The 24,563-nt window shown below is 40.3% G+C and overlaps 1 protein-coding gene across 2 annotated transcripts in view; it reads right to left on the bottom strand.

The window, feature by feature from the left end:
- DSCAM (DS cell adhesion molecule) overlaps nt 1-24,563 on the bottom strand; it is an 802,011-nt gene that overhangs the window by 648,896 nt on the left and 128,552 nt on the right. For both annotated transcript variants that reach the window (XM_017967103.4, XM_035283348.3), the window contains exon 2: nt 15,236-15,553. In XM_017967103.4, coding sequence (XP_017822592.1) covers nt 15,236-15,553 — 318 coding nt within the window. The remainder of the gene's footprint in view (nt 1-15,235; nt 15,554-24,563) is intronic.

Here is a 24,563-nt window from a genome sequence, read left to right on the forward strand (position 1 = left end):
GCTATAAATGACTGGATTTTATTCATCTCTATAGCTGAACAATCTTTTATTGTTTATATATGCCACCTTTTTAATCCATTCATCTGTTGATGGACACTTAGGTGTCCATATGTTGGCTATCATGAATTTCTACTGCAGTAAAAATGAAGTACAGGTATCTCTTCAATATACACATTTCCTTTCATTTGGATATATACAAAGAAGTGGGATGGCTGAATCATACTGTAGTTTGATTTTTAGTTGTTTGAGGAACCTCCATACTGTCTTTTATAAAGGATTCACTACTTCCCATTCCCACCAACAGTGGACCAGCATTCCCCTTTCTCTGCGTCCTCACCCACACTTGTTATTTTTGTCTTTTTGATAACGGCCATCCTAACTGGGGTCATATCTCATTACTGTTTTAATTTGCATTTCTCTGATGATTAATGATATTGAACATTTTTTAATATACCTGTTGGCCATTTGTATGCTTTCTTTTGAGGAATGACTGTTCAGGTCTTTTGATCATTTTTAACTGCATTATCATTACTTTGCTGCTGGATTGAGTCTCCATTATGTTCTGGTTATTAATCCCTCGGTGGACAGTTTGCAAATATTGATATTCTCTCCCATTCCGCAGGTTGTCTCTTCACTTTGTTGATTATTTTCCTTGCTGTGCAGAGCTTTTCTGCTTGACGTAATCCTACTTGTCTATTTTTGCTTTTGTTGCCTGTGCTCTTGAGGTCTTATCCAAAAAATTTTTGGCCAGACCAATTTCCTATAGGCTTTCACCAGTGTTTTCTTTTAGTAGTTTCGTAGTTTCAAGACTTAAGTCTTTAATCCATTTTGAGTTGCTTTTTGTACATGGTAAAGATAGGGATCTAGTTTCATTCTTTTGTATATAGATATCCAGTTTTCCCAGCACTAGATTTTTGTTTTTAATTGTACTTTAGATTCTGGGGTACATGTGCAGATCATGCAAGATTGTTGCATAGGTACATAGATGGCAATGTGTCTTGCTGCCTCCACCCCCCTCTCACCTGTATATGGCATTTCTCCCCATGTTATCCCTTCCTAACCTCCCCATCCCCCACTGTCCTTCCCCTAGCCCCCCTCAACAGACCCTAGTGTGTGATGCTTCCCTCCCTGTGTCCATGTGTTCCCGTTGTTCAACACCCGCCTGTGAGTGAGAACATGCAGTGTTTGATTTTCTGTTCTTGTCAGTTTGCAGAGACTGATGGTTTCCAGATTCATCCAAGTCCCTACAAAGGACACAAACTCATTGTTTCTTATGGCTGCGCAGTATTCCATGGTGTATATGCCCAGCACTAGTTTTTAAGGCGTTTGTCCTTTCCTGAATGTGCGTTAGTGGTACCCTTTTCAAAAATGATTTGGCTTTAAGTGCATGGACTTATATTTGGATTCTCTATTCTACCCCATTGATCTATGTGTCTGTTTTCTGCAGTACCATGTTGTAGCATGCCAGTACTACAGCTGTGTAATATTCTTTGAAATTAGACTGTGTGATGCCTCCAGCTTTGTTCTTTTTGCTCAGGATTGCTTTAGCATTTCAGGGTCTTCTCTTGTTTTATACAAAATTTAAGATTTTTTTTTCTATTTCTGTGAAGAATGTCATTGGTGGGGACTGTCTTGAATCTGTGCCTCTCTTGGGTAGTAGACACATTTTAACAATATTAATTCTTCCAGTCAATGAGCATGAAATATCTTCTCATTTTCTGTGTGTGTGTCCCCTTCCATTTATTTCATCAGTGTTCCATAGCTTTCCTTATAGGGACCATTCACTTCGGTTAAAATGCATTCTTAGTTTTTTTCCGCGTATTTTTCAGATTGATCACTATTAGCATATAGAACTGCTGCTGATTTTTGTATGTTGACTTCTTTTTCTGCAAATTTACTGAATTCGTTTAATAGGTCTAAGAGTTTTTTGGTGGAGTCTCTGGTTCTTTCTTCATATAAAATCATGTCATTAACAAACACAGAAAATTTGACTTCTCCCATTCCAATCTGAGTGTCCCTTCGTTCTTTCTCCTGCATAATTGTCCTGACTAAGACTTCCAGTTCTATGTTGAATAGGAGTGGTGAAAGCAGGCATGCTTATCTTGTTCTAGATCTTAGTGGAAAGGCTTTCCAGTTTTTCCCATTCAGTATATTAATTGTGGGTTTGTCATACATGGCCTTTGTCAAGTTGAGGTATGTTCCTTCCATACCTAATTTGTGGAGAGTTTTTTTTTATCATGAAAGGATGTTAAATGTTGTGAAATGCTTTTTCGGCATCTACTGAAATGATCATATGGCTTTTGCCCTTGATTCTGTTGATGTGATGCATCGTGTTTACTGATTAGCATTTGTTGAACCATCTTTGCATCCCTGGGATTTATCCCACTTGATCATGGCAAATGACCATTTTGATGTGCTGCTGAATTTGGCATACTAGTATTTTGTTGAGAACTTTTGCATCCGTATTTATCACGGATACTGAACAGCAGTTTTGTTCCTGTTGTTGCATTCTGCTCTGGTTTTGGGATCAGGATCATAATGGCTTTGTAGAATGAGTTTCTGTTTCTACCTTTCCAAGTTTTTGAAATAGTTTAAGTAGAATTGGTATTAGTTCTTTAAATGTTTGGTAGAATTCAGCAGTGAATTTATCAGATCCTGGGTTTTTCTTTGATGCTAGACTTTTTGTTGCAATTTCTATCTCATTACTCATGACTCATAAGTTTAGATTTTCTCTTTCTTCATGGTTCAATCTTGGAGGGTTGTGCGTGTCCAGGAATTTGTCAATTTCTTTTGGGTTTTCCAATTTGTCAGTGTATAGTTGTTCACAGTAATCTCGAACGACCCTTTGTATTTCTGTGGTGTCAGTTGTGATGTTTCCTTTTTCATCTCTGCCTTTATATATTTGGGTTTTATCTCTTTTTTCTTGATCTAGCTAAAGGTTTGTTGATTTTGTTCATGTTTTCCAAAAGACTTTTCATTTTTGTTAATTTTACGTATTTTTAGTCTTAATTTCATTTATTTCTACTCTGTTCTTTATTATTTCTGTCCTTCTATTAACTTGGAGTGCTTAATTCTTACTTTTCTAGTTCCTTGAGGTACACTGTTAGATTGCTTATTTGAAGGACTTTTTTTTTTTTTTGATGTAGATGCTCATTGCTATAAACTTCCCTCTTAATACTATTTTTGCCGTATTTTGTAGGTTCTAGTGTGTTGTGCTTCTATTTTCATTTGTGTCAAGAAATTTTTTAATTTCTGTCTTAATTTCTTTATTGACCAATTGGTCATTCAGGAGCATGTTGTTTAATTTCCATATATTGGCATAGTTTCCAAATTTCTCTTTTTATTGCTCTCTACTTTTATTCTGTTGTGGTCAGAAAAGGAACTCGATGATTTTGACCTTTTTGAATTTGTTGAAAATTGTACTGTGCCCTGACATATAGTCTATCCTTGGAAATGTTCTATATGCTAAAGAGAAGAATGTGTATTCTGCAGCACTTTAGTGAAATATTCTATAAATGTCTGTTAGGTGCATTTGATCTAGAGTATAGTTTAACTCTGATGTTGCTTTATTGATTTTCTGCCCCGATGATCTGTCCAGTGTCCAAAGTGGGGTGCTAAAGTCCCTACTATTATTGTATTGCAGCCTACCTCTCCCTTTAGAGCAATTAATATTTACCTTAATAATTTGGGTATCCTGGTATTGGGTGCATACATATTTACTATTGTTATATACTAAATATGGTATTGTTAAGAGTTATAAACTATTGTTATATACTAAATATGGTATTAGCAAGAGTATTCCATACTTTCAGTCTATGTGTATCTTTATAGGTGAAGTGAGATTCTAGTAGGGAGCACTCAGTTGGGTGTTGTTTCTTAATCCATTCAACCTCTCTGGGTCTTTTAATTGTAGAATTTATTCCATTTATATTCAATGTTATTACTGATAAAAATTTACTACTGTCATTTTGTTACTTATTTTCCGGTCGTTTTGTCATTCTTCCCCTCCTTTCCTCCATCCTCACTCTCTTCCTCTGTGGTTAAGTGACTTCTCTGGTAGTATGTTTTAACTTGTTGCTTTATGCTTTTAGTGCATCTACTATAGGTATTGTCTCTGTGATTACCGTGAGGCTTATGCAAAACATCTTATAGTTATAAGGAGTTACTGAAAATCGAAATCAACTTTGATCATGGACACACATACAGCTTATTTATTGAGCAAGAGATCACACAGTTGATGTGTTGAGAGTACTGAGTACCATTTGAGAGTACCATTTAAAATGTTTTCTCACAGTATTGAGTACTGAATGTGAGAAAACATTTTAAACAGTCCATTTTCAAGGCGTAAGGAATCTAAGTACGGGCAGTCAGCCTGCGGATGTAACAGACTGCCCAGCTCATGCACTTAGAAGGTCATGATAAGTGAACAGAATGTACAGGAGGGGTCAGCCCATAAAAGGGAAGAAAGTTCTGTCATTGGGAAATCAAAACTTAAGCGAGGAAGGGGATCAGGGTATAACCATCCTTATAAGAGAGGTAATGAAACTTAGGTGATGTCCAGGAAGAGGAACTGGGGGAGGGACCAGCTTGCTAGGTGATAAATTAACTTGCTCTGACTGCCCTGGGTATGCCTGCCTACCAAGTTCCCAGTCTTGAAAGACCACCATGAAAAGTCTCGCTTCCACTGTTCTTTGTGTCTCTGAGTCCATTCTTTGCATCTGGATGGGTGCATGTGTGTTTCTCACATTAAATATTCATTTTAATGTGATCCATGTTATTGTACTTCAGAGATATTATGTTTTTCACAAATGGAAGATTTGTGGAAACCCTACATCATGCAAGTCTATTAGCTTCATTTTTCCAACAGCAGGAACTTACTTTGTGTCTCTGTGTCACATTTTGGTAATGCTTACAATATTTTGAGCTTTTAAAATTATTATATTTGTTATGGTGATCATAGATCAGTGATCTTTGGTATTACTATTGTAATTGTTTTGGGGAGCCACAAGCCACATTTACATAACACAGCAAACTTAATCAATACATGTTATCTGTGCTCTGTCCACATCACTGACATGCCATTCCCTATCCTTCTCCCTCCCCTCAAGCATCCCTTTTTTGGAAATGCAACAATATTAAAATTAACCCAATTAATAACTCTACAGTGGCCTTTAAGTATTCATGTGAAAAACAGTCTCATATCTCTTACTTTAAATCAAAATCTAGAAATGATTAAGCTTAGTGAAGAAGGCATGTCAAAGGCTAAGACAGGCTGAAAGCTAGCCCTTTTGTGTAGCTAGCCAAGCTGTAAATGGAAAGGAAAAGTTCTTGAAGAAAATGAGAAGTGCTACTCCAGCGAACGAATGATCAGAAAGCAAAACCACCTGATTGCTGATGCGGAGAAAAGTTGAGTATGTAGACGACCTGGATAGAAGGTCAGACCAGCTACAGCACGGCCTTACGCCAAAGCCTGACCCAAGGTAAGTACCTAGCTCTCTTCAATTCCGCGAAGGCTTAGAGGGGTGAGAAAGCTGCAGAAGAAAAGTTGGAAGCTAGCGGAGGTTGGCCACTCAGGTTTAAGGAAAGAAGCAATCTTTTCAACATACAAGGGCAAGCTAAAGCAGCAAATGCTGATGGAGAAACTGCAGCAGGTTATCCGGAAGCTCTAGCTAAGGCCACTGATGAAGGTGGCTGCCCTAAACAATATGTTCTCAAGGTACACAAGATAGCCTTCTATTAAAAGAAAATACCACCCAGGACTTTCATAGCTAGAGAGGAGAAGTTAATGCCTAGCCTCAATGCTTCAAAAAACAAGCTGACTCTCTTGTTAAGGGCCAATGCAGCTGAGGACTAAGATGAAGTCAATGCTCATTTGCCACTTCAGTAATTCTAGGGCCCTTAAAAATTATGACAAATGTACTTTGCCTATGCTCTAGAAATAAAACAAGAAGGTCTGGATCACAGCACATCATCTGTTTACACGATGCCATATTACACAGGATAGAACCCTCAGTACAATGTAGAATTGAAGTGGTGACAGTGTAAACTTTGGTACCGTTCTTCATTTTAGGGTGAAAATATTTCATCTTTGATAAGTATGATGTTAGTGATAGCAGAATTTTTGTAATTGCTTTTTATCAGACTGAGGGCGTTCCTTTCTACTGCTCGTTTTCTGAGAGTGGATACTGGATTTCATCAATGCTTTTCTGTGTCTGTTGAAATGATCACATGGTTTTTACATTTAATATGTTTATTTGATAAATTACACTGATTAATTTTCAAACGTGAAACTCACATTCTGGATATAAGTCCTTTGTGGTCATAATGTATTATTCTTTTTATATGTTGTTGGATTTGATTTGTTACGTTTAAAAACTTTTTACATTTATAGTCAGACGAGATACTTGTCTTTAGTTTTCTTATGTCTTTATCTTTTTTTTTTTTTTTTTTTTTTTGAGACGGAGTTTCGCTCTTGTTACCCAGGCTGGAGTGCAATGGCGCCATCTTGGCTCACCGCAACCTCCGCCTCCTGGGCTCAGGCAATTCTCCTGCCTCAGCCTCCTGAGTAGCTGGGATTACAGGCACGCGCCACCATGCCCAGCTAATTTTTCGTATTTTTAGTAGAGATGGGGTTTCACCATGTTGACCAGGATGGTCTCGATCTCTTGACCTCGTGATCCACCCGCCTCGGCCTCCCAAAGTGCTGGGATTACAGGCTTGAGCCACCGCGCCCGGCCTCTTATGTCTTTATCTGAAGTATTAACGTAATGCTAACCTCACAAAATGATTTAGGGAATACCCTCTTCTCTTCAATTTTCTAGAAGCCTTTGTTTAGAATTTTCTTTTTCTTTCTTTCTTTCAGATGGGGTCTCACTCACTCTGTCACACAGCCTGGAGCGCAGTGGCACATTCTTGGCTCACTGCAACCTCTGCCTCTTGCTTTCAAGCCATTCTCCTGTCTCAGACTCCCAAGTAGCTGTGTCACCACACCTGACTAATTTTGTACTTTTTTTCTAGAGATAGATTTCCACCATGTTGGCCAGGCTGGTCTTGAACTCTTGACTTCAAGTGATCCTCCTGCTTTGGCCTCCCAAAGTGCTGGGATTACAGGAATAAGCCACTGTGCCTGGCCAAAATTATTGTTTCTTTCTTAAAGGATTAGTAGAATTAAATAGTGAAGGCATTTGAGACTTGAATTTTATTGTAGAAAATTTTTACAAACAAATTAAATTCTTTAGTAGATACAGGGCTATTCAGTTTAGCCGTTTTCCTTGAGTGAGTCTTGATAGTTTGTGTTTTTCAAGGAATAGTTTATTTCTTCTACTTGTTCTTAATGTTTCCTTAGCACCATTTTAGTACCTGTTGAAGATACAGTGATATTACCTCCCTCATTCTTTGTGTTAGTCATCTGCCTACTCTCTTACTTTTCTCTCCACTCTGGCCAAAAGCACACCAATTTTATCAATTTTTTTTTAAAAACCAACTTTTTGTTTCATAGATTTCCCCTATTGTTTCTGTTTCATAATTTATGGCTCTCCACTCTGATCTTCAGCGCTTACTTTCTAGTTATATTTTTAATTTTCTCCACTTTTTCAGTTCAAAATGGATGCTGAGACCACTATTTAAAACATTTAGTTTCTAAGTTTTTTAGAGCAATAAAATCTCCCTAATTATTTTAGTAGCATCCCCTATATTCATATATATTGGGTGATCATTTTTATTCATTTGAAAAAACTTTCTAACCTCTTTCTTCTAATTTCCTTCAAATTTTTTCTTGTTTTTGACACATAGATCACTTAAAACTGTGCTATTTCGTATTCAGATACTTGGTTATTTCTCAGATTTGTTATTATTAGTACTTTAATTTCATTACGATCAAATGACATATTTTATACAACTTGAATTTTTAAAAATTTACCTGAGACTTATTGTTCTGAAAATGGTCTATATCAGTAAATATCTGTGTGTCTCCGAAGAGAATTTATACTGTGCTGTTGTTGGATAGGACGTCCTTTATTTAAAGGTCAATTACATCAGATTGATCGGAAGTGTCATTCAAGTGTTCTTTTTATTCTTAATGGTTTTCTATCTACTTCTATCAATTATTGAAGGAATACTGAAATCTCCAGCTATAATTTTTGATATGTTTGATTCTCATTGCAGTTCTATCAGTTTTTCCTTTATGTATTTTGAAGTTTTTTGGGGGGGTACATACACATTTAGAATCGTCACATCCTCTTAGCCACCCCACTTTACATTATGAAATGAAGCACTTTAGCTCTGGTAATATTCTTCGCTTGGAAGTACACTTTGCTTAATATTAATGTGGCTATTCTAGCTTTCTTTCAATGTTTTATTTTAATTAGGTTGATTTGATTTGATGAGGATGACATATCATTTTTTATCCTTTTATCTTTAAGCTATTTGTGCCTTTGTATTTAAAGAATGTTTGTTTTAAGCAGTGTTAAATTCAATCCAGCAATCTCAATCATTAAATTCGGATTACTGGAACATTTAAATTAAATGTGGATATTGATATGGTTAAGTTTATCATTTTGCTATTGGGTTTACTTTTTTTTTTAACCATCTTTCCTTTTTCTTATTATTTTCTCCTTTGCTTTGAGGATTTTTAAATTATTCTATTTTTTTCCCTTGTGAGCTTTTTAGTTATAACTGTTTTGCTATTTTAGAGGTTGTTGTAGGTTTTATAGTATACATCTATAATTTATCACCATACATATTCAGGTGACATTACACAGCTTCACATATAACAAAAGAACCTGCAATATTGTACTCCCATGTCTTTATTGCAGGCCTTAATGCATTTGGTGCCATATATCTTACTTCTACCTACGTTACAAACTTCATAAGACATTGTTATTATTTTTGTTTAAATAGCCAATTATTTTTTAAAAGACTGTAAAATTTTTTTAAAACCCTGATTTAGATATTCTTGTAGTTACTGTTTTTATTACCGTTCTTTGAGTAGATTTAAGATTTGATCAGGTGTCATTTTTTTCTAATTGTAGAATTTCCTTTAAGATTTCTTATAATGGGATTCAGCTGATGATAAATTTTCTGCTATCGTGTGTCTGAGAAAGACTTCATTTCACCATTATTTTAGAAATTTAGTTCCATTCTTGCCTATAATCCCAGCATTTTAGGAGGATGAGAGGGGGCAATTTCTTGAACCTAGGGGTTACAGACCAACCTGGGCAACACAGCAAGATTCTGTCTCTACAAAAAAATAAAAAAAAACATCAGCCTGATGTGGCAGCATGTACCTGTGGTCCCAGCTAGTTGGGAGGCTGAGGTGGGAGGATCACTTGAGCCAGGGAAGTCGAGGCTGCAGCAAGCCATGATCACCTCACTGCACCCCAGCCTGGTTGACAGAGCAATTCCCCAACTCATAAAACAAACACATACACACACACACACACACACACACACACACACACACACCAGCAACAGGAACAATCCAGTCTGCTGTTATTCTTGTCTTTGGTCCTCTGTGTGTAATGTGCCTTTCTTCTGCAGCTATTTTTGACATTTTATCTTTATCATTGCTCTGAGCAATTTTATTATGATATGCCTTGATGCATTCTTTTTTTCACTTGTCTTGAGCTTGGGGTTTGTTGAGCTCCTTGAATCTGTGGGTTTATAGTTTTTATCAAATTTGGAAAATTTTGGCCAGCATTTTTCCACTTCTTTTTAATCACACCAACACTTCCCTTGGGGGTTTATTTCTCATTAGCATACTTCAAATATACTTGAAGTATGTTTTAATTTTTTGGAATAAACTTGAATTTTTAGAGTGGTTGTAGGTTTAGAGAAGAAATTAACAGCAAGTTCTTATATTCTCCCTCTCACCACTTCCTTCAATCTCTCATTATTAGCATATTGCATTAGTGTGATACATTTGTGACAGTTAATAAACTGATATTTATACATCATTATTGACTAAAGTTCACAGTTTACATGAAGTTTCACTCTATGCTGTGAGATCCATGCATAATGGCAGGTATTCACCATTACAGTGTCATACAGGGCAGTTTCACTACCCTAAAAATCCCCTGGGCTCCATCTGTTCAAGCCCTACTCCCTCCCTGCTATCTTCTGGAAACTACTGATCTTCCCACTGTCCTCTAGTTTATCTCTTCCGAAACGTGAAGTAGGTGGGAGCATACACTATGTAGCTTTTTCAGATTGGCTTCTTTCACTTAGTAGCATGCATTTAAATTTCGCCCATATCTTTTCATAGCTTGATAGCTCATTATTTTCTGTTGCTGCCTAATACTTCATTTTATACTACAATTTGTCTAATATTAAATTAAAATTTTAGCTGGGCCCCATGGTTCCTTCCTGTTAATCCCAACACTTTGGGAGGCCAAGGCAGGCAGATGGCTTGAGCCCAGGAATTTGAGATCAGTCTGGGCAATATAATGATATTCCTCTCAAAAAAAATTTTTTTCTAAATAGCCAGGTGTGGTGGCTCATGCCTGTAGTGTCAGCTACTTGGGAAGCTGAAGTGAGAGAATCGCCTGAGCCCAGGAAGTTGAGGCTGCAGTGAGCCACGATCACACCACTGCACTCCTACCTAGAAAAGAGAGTGAGATGTCCTCTCAAAAAAATATTTTTTTAAAGAAAAATTGTTCTAACACTTATAAAGATAAGAAAGATTTTCTTCAAGTCTTTTTCAGTCATCCATGATGACTCCATAGGGAACGGTAATTCAAGTTCATGTTCAACAAGGATAAGTGAAGGTTTATAGCTGATGAACACAGTGAGGAGATCAGTGCGTGGAAAATTAGAAAGAGGAGACATCAAGGATATGGCAATTCTTGCTAAACTGGCCTAACAGATTCTTGCTAAAGTCAGGCCAAACATGTACACCTTAAAGATGGGAGAGGAAGAACTTGATCAGATATCAAGAATGATGAAATATCAATAGTAAGGGGATGATTTAGCAGGATTCCTGTGAAAGCTGGGAACAAGAGGCCAGACATGAAAAGCTAAGGTCAAGGACTAGTTGAGAGGGATGCCCAGGGGAGCCTTTCCAAAGTTAATCAAGGAGAGAGTCTTTATCACCATCCATCCACATATTGAAGAACATCTTTGTTGCTTCCATTATTTTGGTAATTATGAATAAAGTTGCTATACAATATGTGCAGATTTTGGTGTCCTTTATCCAGAAATATAAGTCAATCATAGGACACATCTAATTTCCGAGGTGGATCACTTTCCTCCACTGCCTGAGGTCCAGTCTTGAAAACAGTTGCTTCTGCCAGATGCAGTGGCTCACGCCTGTGATCCCAGCACTTTGGAAGGCTGAGGGAGGCAGATCACCCGAGGTCGGGAGTTTAAGACCAGCCTGACCAACATGGAGAAACCCCGTCTCTACTAATAATACAAAATTAGCTGGGTGTGGTGGTGCATGTCTGAAATCCCAGCTACTTGGGAGGCTGAAGCAAGAGAATTGTTTGAAATCTGGAGGTGGAGGTTACAGTGATCCAAGATCAGGCCATTGCACTCCAGCCTGGGCAACAAAAGTAAAACTCCATCAGAAAGAGAGAGGGAAAGGGGAAAGGGAAGGGAAAGGGGAAGAGAAAGGGGAGGGGGAAGGGAAAGGGGAAGGGGAAGGGGAAGGGAAAGGGAAAGGGAAAGGGGAAGAGAAAGGGGAAGGGAAGGGGAAGGGGAAGGGGAAGAGGAAGGGGAAGGGGAAGGGAAGGGGAAGGGGAAGGGGAAGAGGAAGGGGAAGGGAAGGGGAAGGGAAAGGGGAAGAGAAAGGGGAAGGGAAAGGGAAAGGGGAAGGGAAAGGGGAAGGGAAAGGGGAAGGGGAAGGGGAAGGGGAAGAGGAAGGGGAAGGGAAAGGGGAAGGGAAAGGGAAAGGGGAAGAGAAAGGGGAAGGGAAAGGGGAAGGGGAAGGGAAAGGGGAAGGGAAAGGGGAAGGGGAAGGGAAAGGGGAAGGGGAAGGGGAAGAGAAAGGGGAAGGGAAAGGGGAAGGGAAAGGGGAAGAGAAAGGGGAAGAGAAAGGGGAAGGGGAAGGGGAAGAGGAAGGGGAAGGGGAAGGGAAAGGGGAAGGGGAAGGGGAAGGGGAAGGGAAAGGGGAAGAGAAAGGGGAAGGGAAAGGGAAAGGGAAAAAGGGAAAGGGAAAGGGGAGGGAGGGAGGAAGGAAGGAGGGAGGAAGGGAGGGAGGGAGGAAGGAAGGAAACATATGGCTGCTTCAGATATTTTGTCTGTTTTTGTTTGGCTGGTTGTATTAGTTCGTTCTCACAAGACTGGGTAATTTACAAAGAAAAGAGATTTACTTAACTCATAGTTCTGAATGGCTGGGGAGGCCTCAGGAAAGGTACAATCATGGCATAAGGCACCTCTTCAGGGTGGCAGGAGAGAGAATGAGTATCAGCAAGGAAAGTGTCAGATGCTTTAAAACCATCAGATCTTATGCAACTCACTCACTATCATGAGAACAGCATGGGGAACAATGTCCCCATGGTTCAATTATTTTCCACAAGGTCCCTCCCAGGACATGTGGGGATTATGGGGATTATCATCCAACATGAGATTTGGGTGCAGACACAGAGCCCAACCGTAACAGTCTCAGGACCCTGGCTTTTGGTTGTTTCAGATAAAAGGGTAAATTTGGCTCCTGCACCTCCATCTCGGCCACAGTCAAAAGTCCTAGTCAAATGTTAGAAAGTACAGTTTGCGGGCCGGGCGCGGTGGCTCATGCCTGTAATCCCAGCACTTTGGGAGGCCGAGGTGGGTGGATCACGAGGTCAAGAGATCGAGACCATCCTGGTCAACATGGTGAAACCCCGTCTCTACTAAAAATACAAAAAATTAGCTGGGCATGGTGGTGTGTGCCTGTAGTTTCAGCTACTCAGGAGGCTGAGGCAGGAGAATTGCCTGAACCCGGGAGGCAGAGGTTGCAGTGATGCAAGATCATGCCATTGCACTCCAGCCTGGGTAACAAGAGCAAAACTCTGACTCAAAAAAAAAAAAAAAAAAGCACAGTTTGCTAGGAGAAAACAATCATGAGAAATTTTCTTGACTTCCCCAAAATCATATGGCTGATTGTTACTTGCTATGTAGTAAAGGCAGCCTGGGTAAGGAGCAATACTGTCTCAAGTGGCCCACCCACATTCCAGCCCTTAGAGCAGGACAGAAACAAAAATCTTATGTGAGAACTAGGACTGATGATTAATGAGACATGATGAGTGAACCTTCCTTTAATTGCTAGTACCCAGACCTAGATCAAAATTTCTGAAAATTAAGAATGAGAATCCCTTACACTGTCAAAGGACAGATTATGGAGACATTCTACCTAATAGCTTATGCCAGGACAATCTAAACACCAATCTCCAGGGATATTATACATTTAGGATGACCTGATACCAAAGAGAATACCCTATGAGTGAATAGTCATTTGCCTCAATCCTCCACTTCAGCTGTCAAAGGGTAACACTTGTGTCCTTCATCTGCCTTTTTGAACAAGCTTCTAGTTCTGTACTCACAGTTACACAAAAAGGGTAAAATCAGATTTTCAAGTTTCCAATGAACAATCTAGAAGATTATTATAACCATTATGTATTCATAATAAAAAGCAAAATTAGAAGAGAAATTTGATTTGAGCAATATGAATGCCCATCTTATATGTTCAAACTGATACAGTACTTATCTATTTGCTGGATTCATGGTCCATAGGGTTTTAGATGCCAAGAACACCAGCACATAGATGGTAAAAGCACAACTGAGTAGGAAGAGGCAGGTGGCTCAGACACCAGACAAGATGATGCAGTTTCCATGTTCCAAAACTTCCAGTGTCATGCAAAAACAATCAATTCTATGACTAATTTAGAAGATGGCAGTTAAAACAGAAGTAAGCATTTCATTCCTTTATCTGACAGAAAACCCAAGGCAGACATAATGGATTAATACATTCAGGCATAGCTGTTTGAAATTCTAGGTTTCTCTATAAGTGGTGTTTTGTAGATTACAAATATGCTTGTATAACACGTCATTAAAATGTGCAGTCTTCCCAGTAAAAGGCATTCACTAACTCTCCCTGACTGTCAGGTTTAGAGGTCCTCATACAAATTGCATTTGCTTTATTGTAATTATTTGACACATCAAATTTCCATATATCTTGATTAAAGACAATCTTCCCCCCCTTCTTCTTATGTGAATTCTCGTGCAGGTCTTAGAATTCATGAGCATGTCACTGAGATCAAAATATAGTTGGGAAAATGACTAGCTAGCAGCATGAGTCATAGTCTAATGTTTGATGGCTTACATCAAAGAGATCATATGCAGGAATTCAGAAACACCTCACATTTTTCTCATGTTGTGATGTCTTCTACCAGCACCTACTCACTTATTGAAGAAATTATTGCAGCTACTTGGTGCATAAGAAAAAAGAATCAAAGTCATATTCTCTTTGCCCTGCTATTATATGTCAGTCTACACAAGTATTTCAGAGCTAGACTTAAAAAAATTAACATGCTGTTTGCTAACAGGAGTCTAGCTGTGAGTTTGTTTTGTAGGGCTTTGTTAAATCTATAGACCCACACAATCTGTCCTGTATATATAGCCTTTGATGTCTGTGTATCTCAGGCAGTATTCTTTCCTGGGTTGACTTGTAGCAATGGTGATTAAAAAAAGACACAATATGTTGTTAAAAGGAACATAGCCCATTCAGGATTTATGCACCGACAACATTTCAGCAACATGTGATACAGTCAAAAATGTTAAAATAGCCTTTCCATTTTGCAAGGAAAGCAAGGATATTAGATTGATTCTGTTTCCATAACAGTACATCTCGATGCTACGGTTTTATTCCAGCTCGACCATTTGTCATTTTTTTTCTCTCTTTCTCCTCCCGTAGGATGGGGTAAGGGATGGGTGAGGGGGGCGGAAAGAGGGGTGGAAGCAAACATATTGGGTTTGAGACACTGAAAGTTTGAATCAGGGTATTAAACTAGATCAAATACAAGGAGGCTGGGATGTCAGAACTTGCCAACTTGCTAATCATGCCTTCCTTCAAGGTTTGGTTCCAATAATGTACAGCACTCAGAAATCTAAACAAGGAGATCCTAAAGAAGTCATCAGCAAGGGCTGAGTGAACTGACGATGGGGCTTCACTGGTTCTCTGCTGCGACAGCATTTTGCTATTCGTCATTGTCCTCCCACCCCCAGCAGGCAAGGGGGGAGGGAAGCCCAGAGCTGTACTCACCAGCCTTGATGTGGACATCCTGACTTCTAATTTTCCCTGAAGGATTTTCAGCTGTGCAATAATAAGTATTATCATGGATTAAGGTACTGAAGCTTGAAGGAGGGAAGGGGAAAATTTGGAGAGTGCCGTTGGGGTGGACGTGGCGGATCCCGGGAACATCGTAGATCTCCTCGCCCGTGGCTAGGTACCATCTGAGAGTCACAGGAGGGATGCCTGCTGCGGGGCAGGGCACCAGAGTCCCCGTGGTGCTGGCAAACACTACCTCTTGCAGAGATGCATTGACAAAGTAGAGGCTGGAGTGTAGGTCTTCACTGAAAACTGCAAGAAGACAACACAGGGATCCGCTGGTCAGTAAAACCTGCCTTTGACGTTTGCCGTTCAATCAGTCTGGCCTCAGAACGTTACCTTGAAAATTAATCATGAGGCTCAGGCTCAAATAAAACCAAACAATTCAAATTTTCTCTAAATGCTATGAGCAGAGAGGCTGATGCTAAAATCTAAGGTGTCATCCTAACCTCACATTTTGTACACAAATTGTTAAGTTATCCTGGATGCTAATTTTTAATAGATTAGTTTTTTGCCTCGTGCTTCAAGCCCTGTTCTGTCCCCACACTGACTGCGATTGGACTACATATCTATTTAATGCACTTATTCTCTATCTTCTGTCACTAGAGATAAGCCTCATGAGGACAAGGTCTTGATTTACTCCAATTGCCACTTGGAGCACAGTGCCCAGCTGTCAACGGGCTCTCCATAAAGGGGAGCTGAATGTGTGAATGCCTAGATCCTGTTGCTCGGGTCAAATTGCTCTCGTTAGTAGGTACACTCAGGATTATTACTGAATAAAATTAACCACGCTGTTAATTGAAATTAAAATTCACATGCAAAGCATTTTAAAAAGCACCACTGGTTGCCAAAAATAGAATGCCAAATCAACAATGCACTTTTTATTGAAACAACAAAGAGAACTCTGACAGAAGCACGACTCAAGTCCACCAGCACACAGTGTCTGTTTCGATTTTTACATTTCCCTTCTGGCCCACCTGCCTCCATGCCTTATCTGTATAATTACATTGTGCTAGAGCGTGCATATATAAAATGCAGCATCTTTATAAGTGCTCCGTTCTCACACACCACCTGCATAATTCCATGGTTCTGTACCGACTTCATGAGTCCATATCAGTGAATGCACAATTTATTCATTTTCTTAGGAACTCTTTTCCTGCTCTTCTCATTTAAATTGTTTCTCTTTTACTTCTACAAGTAAATATCGGCAAATGTGTTCATACACATTTGGCTTTTGAATTCATTTAAGGGCCTATACCAAGTGTTTATGGAGTGTTGGTTATGCGAAAAAATAAAACTCAACTTCCAGAAAAATAAAACTGAACTTGTTTATAAGTTAAACAAAAGATTTATAAATATAATGAGATCCTGCTTGTCACACATCTGAGCTTCTCTGTGACTTTTTTTTTTTTTAAGCAGAGAGCGATTTATTAGGCAGAGAGAGAGAGAAAGTAAGCTCCCACATTGTTGTGGGAGGGGAATCCAGGAGGATATCCCCTCTGTGACCTTCTAAAGCAGGTGCATACCTAGATACATATTTGTAAGAGACCCCAGATACTGTGAATGAATGAAGTTCACTGGGCAGAGGTGAGAATAACATTTACTGGATGCTTCATAGTACTCTGTACCAGACAATCTTACAATATTTGCAATCAACAACAGCTCTGCTAGGTAAATAAAGGCTCCACTTTGCAGATGATGTCATGGAGATTCACAGGGCTGACACTGGACCAAGGACTCAGGGCTAGGAAGTGGCAGAACCAGATTCAGTCTTTCTGAAGGTTTTGGTGATTTGTGTTTTCTCATCTTAGAAGCGAATGTAACAGTCTCCCTCATTTGGGTAGGGATTAGAGGCAGCTCTCTATAGAGCGGGTCTGTGGCCTGTGCTTCCTGATCGAGTCTTCCTCCATGGTGTGGGGCTGAAGGTTTACAGGCTCCTGCCACATGCTGGGGTTGCTACTAAGCCTGTGTGATAAAATACATGTGCCCCTCGCTTTGCCTATAGTTAATTGGCATGATTTGGTAAGAAAAAGATGAAGAAATTAACATTATTTACAAAGACAATCGGATTCATAATAACAAGATTTAAGCTGCTCACTAAATGTGAGGGTAGCAGGTGGTTCCCTCTTTGTAAATAATGTTAATTTCTTCATCTTTTTGTTTATGGGTTCCCAAAAACATAGAGTCTTTGTTGTGCCATTGCCTTATTCAATGTTATAATTACTGCTTATAATTATTTGAGGAAACACAGCATCCAAGCACCGGCACAAGGCTGAATAGAAGCGGTTGACTCTACTCACAGCAAGATGTAAGGCACGTTCTTCCCTGTTGCCACTTGAAGTGGACACTGTGTGGCTCTTTTTCAGATTTCCTCTCTCAGGCCAATGCACCCCGCCCCAAAGCAACTAGAAAGGTCCTCTGCTGAGTCCCACACTGGGAACCAGCCCCAGTTACAGGGAACTGCCTTGTCTGAGGCCTGCAGGGAATCACTGGTCAAAGGTGGCTCCACAGGCCCAATCCCCTCCATGTTAAGTTGCAACAATGCTGCAGGTGCATCCCACCTGAGACCGCTATTGCCACAGCTTTGCAAGGAAGATTCTCCCTCCACTCATTCCGCCTTCCTCACATCCTTGCTGACGTGCCTCTTGAAAATACACTCCCAGGAGGCCTTTGGCCTGCAACTCTTCCTCGGAGCATCTCCTTTAAGGTAACTCAACACAGGACATGAATTGTGGCTTTGCTAGTTACCCTCCACAACCATGTATTTCTGAAATTTTTTTCTATTTTAAATAAAATGATCAGAAAGCACCAACTAACATTCCCATGTGAACTTCCCAATAGAGTATGAGCAATAAATAAAATACATCAAGATGGAAGGAAGCACTAAGTCTGGATTATCACTGGATTAAAACCTTTTTATAAGCAATAAATTTACACTGAATAAGGCAACGACACAAGAAAGACTCTCGGGCTGATATGTTATTGGGAGCCCATTGAATCTGGAAAGTGACAATATGTAGTTTGTTTTATGAAAACATATTCATGTGAGAATCTAACATTTATCTACTATATAAACATTTTGATTTTTTAGTTAAACTTCACATACTCAATGAGCTAATATACACAAGCCTAAGGCCTGGCATGCTGTGTTTCGTAAATGATAGTTGGTGCATTCACTGTCCCTTGTTTTTATTTTTCCCTCCATAATTAATGTGGTGTGTCAAACTTCCACCGATAATATAAACTTTTGAAGTATTTCTGGAATTTCTATTTTATAAAATTATATCTCTTTTAAGTAGATTGGTAGATTGGAGTTACCTCTCACAGTGTAGGAACTGACTGTATTGAAGTTGAGACAGAGAAAGAGAGAAGGTGAGGGGTACAGACGAGAGCCTTCAGCAGACATCCTGGTGTAGAGAGATGCTTACACACCGTAGCCCCCTCCACTATCAACAGGGAAGCCTACATACTGATGAGACTTCTCCTCCCCTGTGAGAGCCACGCCATGTAGATGTCCCCAGAGTAGAGGGGCCCCTGAAAAGACCCTCTTTCTCCTTGATCAGGGGAAGCATCAAAAGCTACTGTCAATCTGTGAGTCTCAAGAAGTGTCTTGTTCAACATTGCTTGAAGTAACAATGTGGACTATCACACTTGAAGACCTGCACCTCCTTGGGGATGTTAGCAGACGGCATCTACCTGACAGGTCCGCCACTGGGGTGAGATCTGAGGGTCACTCTGGCTATTAGGCCATATATGGCACTAATGAAAACTCTTCCTTTTCACTGGTGTCATATAGGATGGAAATGTTACCAGTGCCAAAGACTTCAACTGTAGTAAAATTTATCAGTGCAAACACAGTGGTCAATGACACAGAATCCTGCAGGGCATTGAGTCACAGTTACATTAGGACACTTGCCCTCCTGTGCCTATATGGAATGTAGATTTCTATTTAGTAAAACTGAGATGGTTAACCCCTAACCTCACTAAAAAGAGAGGGGAGGGATTGCTCTCTCTTTTTGCACAAATACACCTCACACTGCACATTGTGCAACTTTATTCTCTAACTAAGTTTAGTAAATATATCAATAAGTATGTTGGTGTGAGGATGAGGTGGGGCAAGTGTAATGAGATTCCTTGTCTATCGGAGCCTAGAAAGAAAACTTCATTGGGAAGAACTGTTAGAAACTTCTGAGGATGGCAAATAGTGGTCAAGAATTGGTATGGGGGAATAAGCTCATACATTTTAGCATTATGTCTTGTTAAGCAACTAAATGGTCACATAACCAGTCCTTTAAACACTAAGCACGAGTGTTAGATTGTCCCAATGAAGAAAGAAGTAAGGGAAGGCAGAGGAGACATAATCTAATAACTAGGCCTGGGGCACCCTCCATCGCTTGCTGCTCAATCTGTCTCAGGATTTGTCCCCAGGATTATGACAAAGTATTCCTCAGCTGCCACAGCCATGGCTCAAGTGGTCCCAGGTCTGGCTTAACCTGCTGCTCTGGAAGTTGTGAACTTTGGTGGCATCCATGTCAATTCTGCAGGTGCACAGAATGTAACAGCTTCGGGGCATGGTGTCCTTCACCTAAACTTCAAAGACCTTCCAGAAAGCCCAGGGCCCTGGACAGAGACTTGTTTTAGAGGTGGAACCAGCACAAACAGTCCCTATTAGGGTGGTACTGAGCAGAACTAATGCACCAGAGCTCCTGCAGTCTGTCCACTGGAGTAATGCCTAGTGGTGCCATGCCTAGGGCTGGCCCTAAGGCCCCAGAACTGGAGAGTTATCAGCATATAACATCAGCCTGGGAGAGCTGCAGGCACAAGACTCCAACCCATGAGAGCTGCTGGGAGAACTGAGCCCAAGAGCCCAACAAAGCCATCAAGGCAGTTTTTCCTGAGGCCATGGGGACCCAATCCCCACCCCAGTGTGCTGAGACATGGAATTAAAGGGGACTTTTATCCAGCTTTAAACTTCAAATTGTTTTCTCTGTTGGGATTAGATTTACCTGGAGCCTGTTACCTCTTTGTTCCTGCTTCCTCCTCCTTTTTGGAATGGGAATGCCCACCCTGTGCCTGTCTCACCACTGAGTTTTGGAAATAGATAACTTGCTTTGACTCATAGCTCATGGCTGGAGGGGATTTGCCTCTAGATGAATCATGCCTGAGTCTCACTCATATCTGATTCAGATGAGACTTTGGACTTTTAAATTGATGCTGGAATTAGTTATAACTTTGGGGGTACTGGGATGAAATAAATTCATTTTGTATGTTAGAAGTTTTGGAAGGCCAGGACAGAATACCATGATTTGAATGTTCCTACCAAAACTCATGTTGAAATTTAATTGCCAGGGTAATGATATTGGGAGGCAGGACCTTTAAAAGGTGACTTATGGCTGAGTGCAGTGGCTCAAGCCTGTAATCCCAGCACTTTGGGAGACCGAAGCAGTTGGATCACGAGGTCAAGAGATCAAGACCATCCTGGTCAACATGGTGAAACCCCATCTCTACTAAAAATACAAAAAAAAAAAAATTAGCTGGGCATGGTGGGTGCATGCCTGTAATCCCAGCTACCCAGGAGGCTGAGGCAGAAGAATTGCCTGAACCCAGGAGGTGGAGGTTGTGGTGAGCTGAGATTGTGCCATTGCACTCCAGCCTGGGTAACAAGAGCGAAACTCCATCTCAAAAAAAAAAAAAAAGGTGACTCATAAGAGGCAGAGCCCTCATAAATGGATTAATGCCATTATCACAGGAGTGAGCTCCTTATAAAATAATACACTTTCCGGGGGTAATACACTCTTTTCCTTCTGTCTTGAGCACTTGCTTCTGTCTTCCATACTTCCACTTAGGATGACCCTCACCTAATGGCCTTGGACTTCTCAGCCTCCAGAGCCATGAGCCAACTAAACTTCTGTTGTTTATAATCTACCCAGTCTGTGGATTGTTATAGTAGCAGACAATGAACCGAGACAGCAATTTATGAAAGTTTTCCTGTTTACACTCATACATAACAGGTGAGGCCTTTTCACATCGCTATATTAGTTTCATTACATGAGACAGGTGTCTACTGGAAGCTATGTCCACGAGATTTAGCATCCTCCAGGCATCTTACTTGAAATATTCATCTTTTTTTCTCTCGGTCTCCATCAGTGGCAGAAACCAAGTTTGCCTTCCAGGGCCAGTAGGGGCTATGTGGCTAAGCTGGGAAGTACAGTGAACACCATTTGTCAAAAGGTGGCAGAGAAAAATACATTTTGTGTAAGTGACAATAGATCTCACCCACAGAGAAGAGAGGCAGGGGTGTCCATCAAGTCATAAGTGTTTATAGTTTTCTCTCCTAACCATAACTGAAGTCTTTAGCAATGCTTCCTAAGTCAGAATATGAAAATTATTGCTAACTAAGAAATCGGTTCAGATCAGAAGCACAGTTAATAGTTCAACACGGCAGTTTTCAACTCAAATAAAAATGCTGATAGTAGCACTGTGATTTTACATTTGAGCTTTCTAAGAAACTGACATTACCCCAAACATATTGTTAGGAATGAGGTAACTGTCACTCTTTAGGGCTAATTAATTCCACCAGGATTCTTTTTTTCCACTACATTATTCTTCTATCAACCCGAGTGTGGGTAATTTGAACTAAGCAAAATTTGGTCATATTTGAATTTATCCTCTTGTATCCTAAAAGTAGTCTTGCTGAGAATAAAGTCTTTAAAAACGTAAATGTATACAAGAAACATTGCTTAATTAAATGTATAGTTTCTTATTGACAACCACATGCCACAAGCCAGCTTGTGAAATTATTTAAATGACTGCAGGAAAAAAAATGACAAATAAATGTTTAATCTTAGTAGTTAAAGAGATAAGTGACCTGCGGGGGATTACTGTCACTTCTCCTTGTATTTTTAAAGCATCTTACATTAGTCTTTCTCCTTCATGCCACTGGGTTTAATCATGTAACATAAACTCATTCTCTAAGAGACACATCATATGGCCACAGGCAAAAGAAAACCCAAACTATCTTCCAGCAGCTTTTGTTTCTTCCAACTAAGGGATCATCCATCTGCCTAAATAATAGCACTTCTTTTTATAGAGTGCCTCCTGCTCTTTAATACAGTAACATTTGCTCCCTCCAGTAAGGGCTGAGGCAGCGTTAATGTGAGTTTTGTGTGTGTGAAAGTTTCTAAAAAATAATTGTGGGTTCGTAACAGAAAGCTAAATAAAACATTCGGTACAATCTTGTGAAATTCAGGGCCTAAAATGCTGGGGTACCAACACCAAGGGAGCTAATGAGAGGGGCCTTGGAGAACGGTTTCCTCAGTTGCAGACTTCTCAATATTTTATATCGCTGTAACAGATGGTATAACCAAGACTCCAGTGACAAACATAAAGAAGAATGTTACACCAGAAAGAAAATAAGTCAATATTTTAGCTTTTCTTAAAATTCAAACAGGGCAGGGTGAAAAGAAGAGATGTGGGAGGAATTTTGCAGTAGGTGGTGACACAAGCGTTCAGTGATGCAATAACGTTTATTGAGCACCACTAGGTACCAGGTCTTGTGTAAGGGCCCAGTAATGCAAGGTAGAACAAGTCCTAGTATACTACCGTCAAGTCTAGAAGGTACTATTGTTCATGTAGAGAGGTCAGTTATAATCCTATTTGCTGAGTGTTGTGACAGAAACATTCACAAACTGCTACAGGAGCATAAGTGATAGAGAAAGTAATGTGAACTAGGAAAAATGGCAAAAAATTTTCAGAGGAGGAAAGAAAAGCACATTCTAGACAGAAGTCTTAAAAAGTATTAGGACACTGAGCTGTCCCAGTCAGGAGAGAAATAAAAAGGTACTGGGAAGCAGGAAACTCAGGGCACAGCTAAAAGTGTTGTATGATTTTGAGATAGAGCTACAGATTCCTCAGATGCATTTATCCTGGAAACACCTCTTCAGAAACTACCACGTACCTGGCACTGTACCACGACCAGCAGCCAAACTAATAACCAAGTCTTGGAAGGGCGCTGACTGGCAGAAGGTTACATTCCAGGTGCTGATTATAAAGTCAAGATTGCAAAGAGTGTCAGATGCCAAGCTAAGAAGCACATGCTTAGCCCTGCAGAAAGTATGGAGTTCTTCTCCAAGGCACATACCCAAGAGAAATAAAAACATGTCCACACAAAACTGTGTACACGGTTTAAAGCAGTTTAAAGCAGCATTGTGTATAATAGCCAGTGGTGGAAACAGCCTACGTGTCTATCACCTGAAGAATAGGTAAGCAAATGTGGCTTAGCCTTACAATGGGATATCACTCCACAATAAGATGGAATGAAGCACTAGCACACGCTACGGTGGGGATGACCTTCGATTACACCCACAAAGGCCACATACTATGTGACTCCATTCACATGAACTGCCCAGAAGAGGGACATCTGTAGAGACAGAAAGTCGATCAGCGGTTTACTTATGGTTGGGATAGAGGCAAGGGGGCAGGATGAGAGGCTGATAGCCCAAGGATACAGGGCTTCTTTTGCAGTGATGAAGAGCTGCTGAAGGGGACTGTGGTGAAGGCACCTTATCTGTGAATACACTAAAAAACCATGAGACTGTATACTTTAAGTGGGTTCTTTCATGGTATATAAATTATATTTTAATAAAGTTGTTTTAAAAAGTAGGGGGTCATTGAAAGTTTTGACAGAGAACATCAATTTCCCAGATTGAAGTTTGAGAAAGTAAACACTGACTAGACAGGGAGAGGAGACTGTAGGCAGAAGGCCTGGCTAGACTGCTCTGCTGGGGGTCTAGGCCGGCTGGGCATTGGTGGTGTGAAGGGAGAAAGAAGGCCTAATGATGGATATGTCTGATATGATCCTACCCACACTGGTGGGCGGGGATGTGGGAGTAATCAGGGTACAGAAAATAAAAAGTCAGCATGAGGCAAATTCAATTGCTTGCATGACCAATTGCATAGTTACACTATTACAAAGGGAGCCTACGGGTCGGGTGCAGTGGCTCATGCCTGTAATCCAGCACTTTGGGAGGCCGAGGCAGGTGGATCACGAGGTCAAGAGATCAAGACCATCCTGGTCAACATGGTGAAACCCCGTCTCTACTAAAAATACAGAAAATTAGCTGGGCATGGTGGTGCGTGCCTGTAGTCCCAGCTACTCAGGAGGCTGAGGCAGGAGAATTGCCTGAACCCAGGAGGTGTTGCGGTGAGCCGAGATTGTGCCATTGCACTCCAGCCTGGGTAACAAGAACGAAACTCCATCTCA

Source organism: Callithrix jacchus, chromosome 21, assembly GCF_049354715.1.
Source record: "Callithrix jacchus isolate 240 chromosome 21, calJac240_pri, whole genome shotgun sequence".
Lineage (NCBI taxonomy): Eukaryota > Metazoa > Chordata > Mammalia > Primates > Cebidae > Callithrix > Callithrix jacchus.